This window comes from Barbus barbus, assembly GCF_936440315.1.
Source record: "Barbus barbus genome assembly, chromosome: 28".
Lineage (NCBI taxonomy): Eukaryota > Metazoa > Chordata > Actinopteri > Cypriniformes > Cyprinidae > Barbus > Barbus barbus.
Genome location: NC_136756.1, coordinates 25,823,100 through 25,836,278, shown reverse-complemented (window position 1 = coordinate 25,836,278; position 13,179 = coordinate 25,823,100). Strand labels below are relative to the sequence as shown.

General features: G+C 34.3%; 1 protein-coding gene across 1 annotated transcript in view; it reads left to right on the top strand.

Annotated features, from left to right (window-relative positions):
• The window catches only part of LOC306848142 (metabotropic glutamate receptor 6-like), a gene marked incomplete at both ends in the record, with an annotated part of 37,026 nt that extends 28,596 nt beyond the window's left edge, over positions 1-8,430 (top strand). Inside the window, 3 exons of the mRNA XM_079382510.1 lie at positions 345-968; positions 4,088-4,399; positions 8,188-8,430. Coding sequence (XP_079238636.1) covers positions 345-968; positions 4,088-4,399; positions 8,188-8,430 — 1,179 coding nt within the window. The remainder of the gene's footprint in view (positions 1-344; positions 969-4,087; positions 4,400-8,187) is intronic.
• Between the last annotated feature and the right edge of the window lie 4,749 nt (positions 8,431-13,179).

Below are 13,179 nucleotides of genomic sequence, written 5' to 3'. Positions count from 1 at the left end.
ATTTCTGAAGGATCATGTGACAGTAAAGACTGGAGTATGGACGCTGAAAATTCAGCTTTACCATCGCAGAAATAAAACATATTCAAATAGAAAAGTTATTTTAAATTGTAATAATATTTCACAATATTACTGTTTTTAATCCAATAAATGCAGCCTTGGTGAGCATAAGAGACTTTTTTTATTTAAAAAACATTACAAAATCTTCCAGAGCCCAAGCTTTTTGGTGTATTGTATGTTCCAAAACATATCTTGAACTTAAAAGTATGACCTCTTTGGTTCAACGGGTGACTTTCTTTTCTGTTTTCTAATTTAATTGTTTGTAAATATTCTCTGTATTTCATCAGGTGGAAGAGATGCAGTGGACTGGTGGATCCCGTCAGATTCCGGACTCGGTTTGCAGTTTTCCATGCCGCTCGGGTGAGAGGAAGAAGATGGTGAAGGGTGTCCCGTGCTGCTGGCACTGTGAGCTCTGTGATGGCTATCAGTTCCAAGCCGACGAGTTCAACTGTGAGATGTGCCCTTTCGACATGCGGCCGACCCTCAACCGCACGGCCTGCCGCCCAACTCCCATCATCAAGCTGGAGTGGCATTCACCCTGGGCCATGATCCCTCTGTTCCTGGCCATTCTTGGCATCCTGGCCACCCTGTCCGTCATCATCACCTTCATCCGCTTCAACGACACCCCCATCGTGAGGGCCGCGGGCCGTGAGCTCAGCTATGTGCTCCTGACGGGAATCTTCCTCATCTACCTCATCACCTTCCTGATGATCGCTGAGCCGGGGACAGTGGTGTGTGCTTTCCGCAGGCTGCTGCTGGGGCTGGGCATGAGCATTACGTACTCAGCCATGCTTACAAAGACCAACCGGATCTACCGCATCTTCGAGCAGGGCAAGAAGTCTGTGACGCCGCCAAAATTCATCAGCCCCACATCGCAACTTATGATCACCTTCATACTGATCTCAGTACAGGTGAGCATGTGAAGTGTAAAGCTTGAAGCCAATTGGTGATAATTGCTGTATTGCTTCCTGCAGGGGTGCAATCCATATCCTATAATTACTCTGTTGGGCTGGTTGGAAAACATAATTTTTTTTTTAATTTAAAAGTATTTACACTATAGTTCAAAAGTTTAGGGTTGGTACATTTTTTTTAATGCTTTTAAAAAAAGTATCTTATGCTCGCCAAGGCTGCATTTATTTGATCAAAAATACAGTGAAATGTCATTTATTCCTGTGATGCAAAGCTGAATTTTCAGCATCATTACTCCAGTCTTCAGTATCACATGATCCTTCAGAAATCATTCTAATATGCTGATTTGCTGCTTGAGAAACATTTATTATTATAAAAGTGCTGATTAATATTTTTGTGGATTTTTTCAACATTCTTTAGTAGTGAATAAAAAGTTCAAAAGAAAGAAAAGCATTTATTTAAAATAGGAATGTTTTGTAACTTTATAAATTACTTTACTGTCACTTTTGATTAATTTAATGCATTCTTGCTGAATTAAAGTATTAATTTCTTTAAAAAAAAAAAACTTCTAAGTTGACCAAGATGACCATCTTATTACTTAAAATTTAAAACCTAGAATATTTCTTAATTGTATGTCACAACTGTTAAAAATAATACATTAAAAATATTACAAATTAATATAAAAAAATTAAATATGATGAGTATTTATCTTACTGCTCCCAGTCATTTGAACATTAGAGTACATATTTATTTTTCTGGAAAATTTACTAATTAATGAGTTATCTCTGCATATTAAGTTTGCATAGCAAAAGTATTCAATATAAAAAAAGACACACATCATACATCTATTAAAAACTGCCGTGGCAGCTTCGATGATGAATGCAAGGCCAAACGATTGAATTATTGAATAAAACATTAATTAACTGAATTAATGAAGAAAACTCTGCTGCACATCGCACAGACTTCACAGGCAACTTAGCAGGTCCCGATCTTCAATGAAACGTACATGTCTGTCTCCCTCCAGCCAAACACAGGTTCACGAGCACCACAGAGCCACTGGTTATGGAAACTAGAGCCCTTGTGCTGTTGTTCCATTCTCAACATGCCCCTATGGATGAATTGTGAGGGTTTGTCAATAGCTGTTTCCCAGTCAAGCAGATTCTCCTGTGTTTGTACACTCTGCCGAAGCTGATAAGCTGCCTCCAGACCTCATCATGTTGAGTGCCTGGGCTTCGTTCTGCTTGTGCCAGCAAACGTACCAAACACACTAATGTGCAAAAGCAACAGATTCAACATCAATGAAGGCGAAAAATGATTTACAGGTGACAAGAAAGCCCCACTGCTGTCGATACACATCGTGTCTGCTGATAAACACCTCTCCGGCGATTAAAAACTGCTGATTTGAACTTTTACAAAATAATATTTTAGAGGCTTTTGTAGTTGGAGCTTAGCCCCAGAATTATGCGCATGACTCACCGGCAGAGGCGTGGGGGAGATGAGATTAACAGGACGTTTGCGGGAGAATGATTGACAGCAGGACATTTCTCGGCACCTCATCCAGCGCATGTTGGCAGATGTGTCACTGATGCTGAGTGGAGAACGGAACTCCGCCGAGCGATTCTGACAGCAACATCTGTCTCCCCGGCAACACGCCGGCCGCCCGGCTGCTGCTCTCTTCTCCTCCCAGCCGTAGAAGTTTCTCGGAAAGTTTTGCGCTTTACCTGATGAGCACCTTCAATCGGGATGAGTCACTTCGGAATGTTCCCATTGAGAACAGGTGCAAAGGACGCTCTCTAAATCATGCCTCTAAATAGCTGCTCTCATCCAGTGATCCTGCGCACTTATATCAAGATTTACCGTGAGCACACGTCTAATTTGAAATGTCCTTGATTTATTTGGTGTTTAAAATGTAGAATATTTGAAATAGAATATAATTTTTTCTTCACATCGAATTTGTCATTTCAATTTCATCTTTTTTCAGTTTTAGAGAAAGGAGTAAATAACTTAGACAGAAGTCAATTCAGAAAATTAAGACTGTACTTTCATGTCTGTAGCTGTCTGTCTGAATTAGATGGGAAATATGAGTTCATAATAAGATTTGATTACAGACTTCTGAGCACAGTTTGTGATGTAGTAGCCCTAAGACACACGATAGTCTTTTAATATCAGATCTATAAATAACACATATGTTGTTGACCTAGGAACTGTGAGGAAAAGTTTTTTTTTAAAGCAATATGGTGCAATATCCAGCATAAAACCTACAATTTTACATTACATTACAGACCTACAGTTACACAAAATATTTGAGGTAATAAAGTTTATTTTCTCTTTGATTCTGCCCAAGGCTATATTTATTTGATCAAAAATACAGTAAAAACTATAATATTGTGAGATATTATTGCAATTTGAACTGTTTTCTATCTGAATATATTTTAAAATGTAATTATTCCTGTGATGCAAAGCTGAATTTTCAGCATCATTACTTCAATATAATTGTTGTGCTGCTTCATATTTTTGTGAAAACCGTGATAGTTTTTATTTTTTGATGAATAGAAATCTTTTGTAACATTATAAATGTATTACTTCAACTTTTGAGAAATTTAATGCATCCTTGCTGAATTAAAGTATTTATTTATTTTGAAAAAGATTGACCCGAACCTTTGAATATTAATATTACGGCATATTATAAAGGGTGCACTGTATTTTTTTTCTGACAATCTACATTTATCATGGTCAAAATACATAAAAAGTCTTAATCCAGAATGAAAAACTTTGGAAATTTAAGTGCTACATTTCAGCTGAACTAGACATATCCCCTTTTTTCGTTTCAGAAATCTGGTCACGTTATTACAAAGCGAGGAAAGGATCTTATAGTTTCTTTTGTGTCTTTAAAAAAGCACTTTAAAACCCATCATTAAGAGCAATCAGGCTGATAGCAGGCCTATTTTAACCAGTAATCTTGTGCAAAGTCTTGTCTGCTGTAGACTGGCTAAAACACAGCTTCTTTTACACTTTATTCTACATCAATCAAACAGCAGCTCTTGACAAATGAGTCTGCCCTTCTGACTCACTCAGTCTCGCCGTTAATGATCAGCTTTTACTTCCTCCCGTCTCTCCGCAGGTTGTGGGTGTTTTCATCTGGTTTGGTGTGATGCCGCCACACACCACTGTGGACTACGAGGAGCAGCGGCCGCCCAATCCAGAGTTGGCGCGTGGCATCCTGAAGTGTGACATGTCTGATTTGTCGCTCATCTGTTGCCTGAGCTACAGTATCGTGCTGATGGTCACATGCACTGTGTATGCGGTCAAAAGCCGAGGTGTTCCTGAGACCTTCAACGAAGCTAAACCCATCGGCTTCACCATGTACACCACCTGCATCGTCTGGCTGGCGTTCGTGCCTATTTTCTTTGGCACAGCACAGTCCACTGAGAAGGTGAGAAGTGTGTTATAATGGATTCATTGCTAATGGTGATAAAAAAAGTAGTTCACCCAAAAATGCAAAGCATTAACTTGCATCATGTCGTTCCAATCCTGTATGATTTTCTTTTTTGCTTGTAACATAAAACGAGATGTTTGGAGGACTGTCTCTTTTTTTTTTTATACATGCGCCAAAATGCACAAAAGTAAGATTTTTGTTTGAAAGAAATTATAACTTTTATTCAGCAAGGATGCATTTAATTGAAAAGTGACAGGAAAGACATATTTAATATTACAGAAGATTTCCATTTCAAATAAATGCTGTTCTTTTGAAGTTCTATTCATTAAAGAATCCTGAAAAAAACTATGTCTCACAGTTTACATAAAAAAATAAAGCAGCACAACTGTTTTCGACATTACTTTCAACAATAATAACTATTGCTGAAAATTACATTTTGAAATATATTCAAATATATATATATATATATATATATATATATATATATATATATATATATATATATATATATAGTATATATTCACATATATATTAGTGCTGGGCAAAGATTAATCGTGATTAATTGCATCCAAAATAAAAGTTTTTCTTTATATAATATATCTGTGTGTGCTGTGTATATTTATTATGTATATGTAAAGACACACACATACAGTATATATTTTGAAAATATTTACATGTATTTACGTGTATATATTTATATTCATATAATTTATATTATATATAAATATATTTAATATATAAACAACATATTTTTCTGAAATATATACATGCATGTGTGTGTATTTATATATACATAACAAATATACACAGTACACACACATTTATTATGTACACAAAAATTTTAATTTTGGATGCAATTAATCATAATTAATCGTTGCCCAGCACTAATACATATATTTGAATATATACTATATATATATATATATATATATATATATATATATATATATATATATATATATATATATATATATATATATAAGAAACATCCTTTAAAACATTTTAATAACATTCACAATATTTGACACTTCACATAGACACTTCTTTAAAAAACTCACCTCCTAACTTTTGGACTGTGTGACAAAAATTCACTATAAAATAAAGTGACAAAAATTCTCTATAAAACTAGTCCAAATGACTCGTTCACTATATTCCACATATTCTGAGATAATAATAATAGCATACTAACTTTTTGTTATATACAAGTTATAAATGTTCTTGCTCAACACAGTGGTTAAATCTCATTTGCACATGCACATATTCAAACTTTTCATACTAACACAACTTGCCAGGTTTGACTTGTAACTTAACATGAAATGCCAAGTTTGAACATGCAGAAGTGCAAATGAGGTCACCACATGCTAGCAAAAAAGCCTCCTCAGAAGTGATTTCAGTGGTGTTTTAGGAGAGGAGCACACTATCAAAAATAAACGTTCTTTATTTCCATTGACGGTTCCATAAAGAACCTTTAACATCCATGGAAATGTTTTATTCCACAAAGGTTCTATATAGTGGGAAAAGGTTCTTTAAATTGTTAAAATGTTTATCACACTAAGAAAAAAGCTTCTTTGGGGAACCTCAAATGATTCTTCTATGGCATCACTGCAAAAATACCTTTTTAATGCTTTATTATTCATTTCTCCACTATCCCACTCTTTTAACAAAAATATCACTTCATGGAAGCATCATCTGTTGCAAACTCTGATTTTCATCATTACCTGTAGTGTTGCTAGCTGTTTCTGTGTTACTGTTCTTGTATAAAAAACTGTAATGAAGGCCGCATTCTCTGACAGTGAGAAATTAGAAGTTATTAATGCTTTTCTCATACATTTATCATAAGACAGAGCAATACTACACATCTTCAAAACACAATATATAGCAATACAACACCATCTTTCTGTGAAACAACTTCCTGTATTTCCACCACAATGTGTTCTCACAGTTCTGCTCCAATCCATCAACAAAAGAGCGGAGCTTAGTCACCGTTTAAGTCCTTAAGTAGAAAATTATGTGAAATGAAGTCATTTCAATATGAAGGCATTGAAGTAAGCAACAACCTGCCAGGCTCACGATAACAAGTCCAAGTTGTATTGCTCAGAGTTTCTTTTTTGAAGAGGCCTTTGATATGGCAGACATGAAAAGGGATGAGATGAGAAAAAAACATTTCATTTCTCCCCTTTATCTCCCAAAGACACACCATGACACAGAGACAAAGGCTCTTCCGCCCACCAATGAGGTTCCGGGGGTTTGACTGTGGGAGGAGGTTGATAACGGGATGTTTTGGAGCCTGAAAGACAATGTCTACCCATCTTAATAAAGCCAGAAGCCTCGTCAGCGGGAATTAGGAATTAGAGCATTAGTTATTGCTGCATAGATTAAACGAGCCAGGTAGCTTCCCACTGACGTGCCGCGCTAATACTGTATGTGCCGTTTCCTGGTGAGCACTCTTGGGTGGGCAGGTGCTCTTTTATTTGGCTTGGCAGCCACATTTGATGAACATTGTGAATGTTTATTTTGATGCATAGCCACGGTTTGTCCAAAGGAGGATTTTATTGCTAAAAGGTTGCTCAGGGAGGTGTTTTATTTAAGCGTCACGTTTGATGTTTCTTCTGTTCGTTTTAGGAAAACAAAATGATAGCTGACGCAAAGTAAGAGCCATAAAATTAATGTGGATGCCATTAATGCGCTACTTTTCAAAAGTTTGGGGTCAGTGATATTTTTGTCTGATTGAAATAAATACTTTTTTCAGCAAGAAAAGTCATTTGTAATGTTACGAAAGATTTCTATTTCAAATAAATGTAAACATTCTATTCACCAAAAAATCTTGAAAAATATGTATCATGGTTTCCACAAAAATATTAAGCAGCTCAACTGTTTTCAACATTAATAATAAGAAATGAGAAAAATGATTTCTGAAGGATCATGTGACACTGAAGACTGGAGTAAAGATGCTGAAAATTCAGCTTTGCATCACAGGAATAATTTAGATTTTAATATCTATCCAAATAGAATACAGTTATTGTAAAATGTAATAATATTTCACAATATTACAGTTTTTTTCTCTTATTTTATTTTTGAACAAATAAATGCAGCTTTCATGAGCATAAGAGACACAAAGACAGTTATATATATAATAACTATGATTAATGATTATAAAGAATAATTTAAAAATTACTTAACATTAATTAATGCAGTAACTAATAATGAGCAATACATTTTTTATAGTATTTAGACTTTTTTATTAACATTAATAAAAGTACAATTGTTCATTGTTAGTTCATGTTAGCTCAGGTCCATTCATTAATATTTATCATATTTATTATTTATAATTTTTTATATTAATAAACATTTAATATTCATTAACAGATAAATCTTTGGATTTTAATAATGTATAGTCAAAGGTGAAATTAATATGAATTAAGATTAATAATTACGAGTATTTTTCATTGTTAGTTCATGTTAAATAAAGTAGTTAATTGATATTAACAAATGAAAACTTTGTAATGATCAATTATATATAACGTACACTGAAAAAAATACTACTCTTTTTTTTTTTTTAAGGTAAGTGGTGGCAAACTATTTATTTTAGCTACATTTAAATAGTAATGTTAGTCAACTAAATTTGTTGATTTAAATATAGCTCAAATAAATGGATTGCAACCACTTACCTTAAAAAAATGTAGTAAATTCAATTAATAATTTTTTTCAGTGCATCCTGTGTTGAGCTGAACTGATGGTCCTTTGACCTGCATCTCTTGACCTTTCATTTCCTGTGTTTGATGCAGATGTTCATCCAGACGACAACACTGACTGTGTCCATGAGTCTGAGTGCCTCTGTGTCTCTGGGGATGCTCTACATACCGAAATTCTACGTCATCATCTTCCACCCGGAGCAGAACGTCCAGAAGCGCAAGCGCAGCTTCAAGGCTGTGGTTCAAGCCGCCACCATGTCCTCACGCCTCTCGCAGAAATCCATCAATGACAAGCAGAACGGAGAGACCAAGATCGAGCCAGACAGGATGCAGTAGCAGGTAACAGCCACTTTCAGACCCCTGGAAAAGTGCAAGGAGTCAGTTCTGAATCTCCTGAGACACCATTAAAGTCTGGAAGAATGCTACAAATAGGTCAAGGTCAAGTTTATTTATATAGCACCTTAAAAGCAACAAGTGCTGACCAAGGTGCTGCACAGGCAAGACATCAAAATACCAACTAACAAAAGCAAGACAAAGAAGATAACGTAGGGGATGATCTGATGGATAAAGGCAAGGAGTTCCAGAGCATAGAACCAAGGACTGAAAAAGCTCTGTTCCCTGTAGATTTTAAACAAGATTTTGGTATAATCAGTAACTTCTGAGAAGACGATCAAAGCGTTCTCACAGGAGAATAGAAATGGAGGAGATCTGAAATATAAATTGGAGCAAGACCATGAAGTGCTTTAAAAACAAAAACTAAAACCTTAAAATCAACTCTGAATTTAACAGGTAACCAGTGAAGTGACGCTAACACAGGGGTAATATGCTCCCTCTTTTTTGTCCCTGTCAGAAAGCGAGCAGCAGCATTCTGTACCAGTTGTAAACGTGATAGTGAGAACTGGTTTATTCCTGCATAAAGAGCGTTACAGTAATCCAGCCTGATTGAAATGAATGCATGAATAACAACCTCTAAATCATTAAAACTGAGAAAACCTTTCAGCTTGCGAAGCCCCTTAAGCTGCAAAAAACTGGATCTGACTACAGAGTTAATTTGTTTATCGAATTTTAATTCAGGATCAAAAATAACCTTCTCACGGATGTTGAGAAATCAACCCCTCAAAATCACACTTTTAAAAATAAAGCCAATAAGAGCCAAAAAGGTAATATGATTGACGCTATAAGAACAGTGTTATTTCAGTACTTTTTATATACGATTATAGTTTGGAGTTAATTTATTACATTTGTAGCAGTTTTCTAATGTAATTTTTAATCCGTTTTTTAAATATCACTATTTAGGTTGAATTTATTTTTCAGTTTCAGTTTAGTTTTAATTTTGTATTTATTTTATTCCCAGTTGGTTACTTTAGTGCTTCAACGTAAACTATACAAAAATGAGAAAAATTGCCTAGAAAAAGCTATTTTTAATATTTTATTTTATTTCAGCTTTATTTAATTAACAAAAATGTTTTAATAATATTTAATATTATTATGAATAATATTAATAATAATAGTTTTCGTTAATGAGAATAACCCTGAATGGGGGAGAACCTTTTAGTTTTTTATTACTACAAGTTTATAAATAAGATTTTAATTAATTAATTTTTATTTCACTTTTAGTTTTTAGCTTTAATTTAATTTATATCTAGTTAGTAATTTTAGCACATTTGTTTAATTAAACTAAACACAAATGAGAAATGTGGCAACTAACTGAAATAAATCGAGGTTTTCCATCTAATATTTATATGTTTTTTCAGTTGTCAGATCAGGTGACAAATGACCTAAAAAAAGAGTTTAGTCAGAGTACCATATTGAATGTTGACAGAAATGAAAACAAGGCTGTGAGGGCTAGAAGTACAGTGTGTTCAACGGAGAGTACTGTTGTTTAACAACATACTGATTGTTCAGCTGTCGAAACAACTTTCCGAACTTGACTTTTGAGTTGACAAAAACTCCATAAAACAATTTTGAAAGCTGTAAGCTGTGAAAATGATGCAATATAGGACCTTTATACAGTGTTTACCATTGTTAACGCCATCCTTCAGAGCCTCGTTTTCATGTTAAATTCACTATGGTGTCTCACCTCACTAAAGTCTACCCAAGCCATTTCTAGAGACTCCAATAGTAGCGGCTTGCCCGATCACACTAGCAGCCATCTAGCAACCATAACAACCAATGAACTGCATAGCAATGCACTAAAACATTCAGAACACTTTAGTAATAGCAAAGCCCTGGCAACTACCCACAACACATTGTGTTTTATGCTGTGTTTAGTTTCTGCTGTGAAGTCATATTTGCAAAATGTCTTGCAGCAACTTGCTCTTGTGAACTTTTATGCCCTCGAATGACTTATAGCAGGGGATCTGCTGAGAAATACTGCTCCGTAATATATTTCATTGCAATAAACTGTCCTCAAAGCTTCCAAGATGGGATTGTTAGGGAACTCGATGCTTTAAATTCAATATTTAAGGTGCCCTGAATCCTTTTACGTGAGTTGTATTGAGTGCCCCCTCACATTTTGATATCCATAACATCTCCCTCTCTCTCTCTTCCTCTTTTAAATTGCAGTTAAATGCTTTTGGGTTTATTTTCCACTTGTTCCCTATCTCTGCAGCACACATTTGCTTCCTCAACACATGCAGTTTGAAGCAGCACATCTCATTACTTCCATATTACTGAGCTTTTGGAAGCAAAAAATCACTAAGCTTGCACGAAATTCTTGAAATGATGCTTGTTGATATGGATATTTCTCTGCGCTGCAACAATATTTGGGAGCACAAGTAAAGAAACTGGAAGCAGAAAATGAATTATGAAAAGCATGTGGATAGAAGTGCATTATTTTATGGACTTTATTAATGTAGTTATTAATAAAACAAATGCAAAATGATTCTGTTATATATTTTTAGTGCAGTTATTCCCTTGTAGGTACTGAGATATAGAGCTAATATAATTTTGCCTTGTGACAACTAGGCCTTTCTTTGTTCTTTTGCATTTTTTAAAGTTTTTTCTGCTCACCAAGGCTGCATTTATTTGATCAAAAATACAGTAAAAAATTTTAATATTGTCAAATATTATTAAATATTATTATTATCCGTTATTCCATTATTTGTGGAATAGCAATATCTGATGAATCGAAAGTTCAAAATAACAGCATTTATTTGAAATATAAATCTTTTCTAATATTATAAATGCCTTTACGATCAATTTAATGCGTGCTTCCTGAATAAAAATATTAATTTCCTTAAAACAATAAGAATAATTGTACTTACTCAATCTTTGAACTATATAGGTTTATCTATTGTAATCATATTAGATTATATACATGCAGCTTCACAGAGTGCTAATATTAGATACCTTTTGCATTTTTAAAGCTGCATAGATATAATGCTGTTTCTTTTGCAGCACAAGAGCAGATTTGTAACTTCTCTGACCGCAAAGCACCATATGGTGCTTTCCAGAAACAAACACTAGCACAAATCATCATCTTGACAGTTGATTGACAGTCATAAGCAGTGGTCTGTGTGATGTTAGCTGCGTTCACCCCTGAAGAGGAGAGTTAGCATGCTCTCACACTTGGCCTTAAACAAGGGATTTTACCCCCGGCTACTGCAGAGAGACAGTTTCTCATGTCATTACAGCGTAAATCACTCCGGACAAAAAGGCATCTGACCTCATTGTATAGACATGTAGAGTCTCTTTTGTCTTCTGTTGTTTTTGTGATTACGTTAAAGTAGTTTCCATAAACTGTTACCAGTTTTTATACTGAACAAGTCACATAAAACGGCTGTTTTTAATGAACTGGTCAGTTTTGAGATTTTGGGCTATTTGGCGTTTCAGACTAGTGGAAAGAAAACATACAAAATACACTTTTAAGTGTTGATTTTATTGCACTTTATCTATTTGTCTGTAAATTGCAATTAGAATACATATCTTTAAAGTTGTTTTCTCAAAATGAAAAATGCATAGCACTGAAGGTTTTTACACAGGGGGTCCATGTTCATATATCATTTTATCTGGTTTTTCTACAACATTTTCTTCCTAAAAACGGTGAAAATGGTGAAAATGTATTTTTTTTTTCTGGTTCTTGACAGCATTTTCTGATTTATCGAGTGATAAAAAGAGATATCCAAAATCTTTCTGTGAAAGCCTCTAACTCTAATTTATCCATTGTTCAGATTTCTGTTTTGGAAATGTATGTAAATTAGTGCATATTTAAATAGATAATGCTTCATTTGAATATGTAAACAACATTTCAGAACACATGTAATTTGCCATTTTTAATGTAATCAATCAACTAAAGTATGGTGATATTATATTAAATATGTTTACCTGAAGTTTTGAACAAACCTCTAGCCTTAAGCATTAAACTTTTGCATGTAACTTGTCCCACACCAAATTATGAGCATAAAGGATGCTTAATCAATGATAAAATGGACAAATAAATCCTGATTTAATGAGAAGAGATGCAAACCATATTTAGAGGCCATAATATCATAGGCACTTGATGGGATTGTGAGTTGCATGGCCAGTATGAAACAATCAGGCAAACAACCAGAAAACCCTATAAAAACGCAGTGACAACCACCAACAACACTCCAGCACTGTGATAGTGAGTTTTGCATTGTGAAAAATGTAAATATATAGTTTATCCTTGCCATTGTGATCCTACTACGATTGCAAAGAATGGTATAATAGTGAATCACTTATACGTTGTACACTGTAAAAAATTATAGTGATTTTAACGATAAAAAACTGTGAAAATGCTACGGTAAAAACCTGTTACATGGTTAACGGAAAGTTCCTGTAAAATTTACAGGGAAAAATCGTAAACTGACGTTCCCAGAATTCCCTGCGTTCCATTTCAAATTCTGTTTGAATTTGACGTTTTTTCTTTGAAATAACTATGTTTCTTCTTAGTTTTTTCTTATCAGTTATGTTTATTAGGGTTGTATGTTACATCTAATGTTGTTAAATTAATGTTTATAGCATATTTCAGTTTAATGAGTCTCACCATGATGGTGTTTAGTGCTTGTGTGAATGACACTGTGCACCTTCTATATATGCTATTGTTTAAAAGTTGCTTGTGAT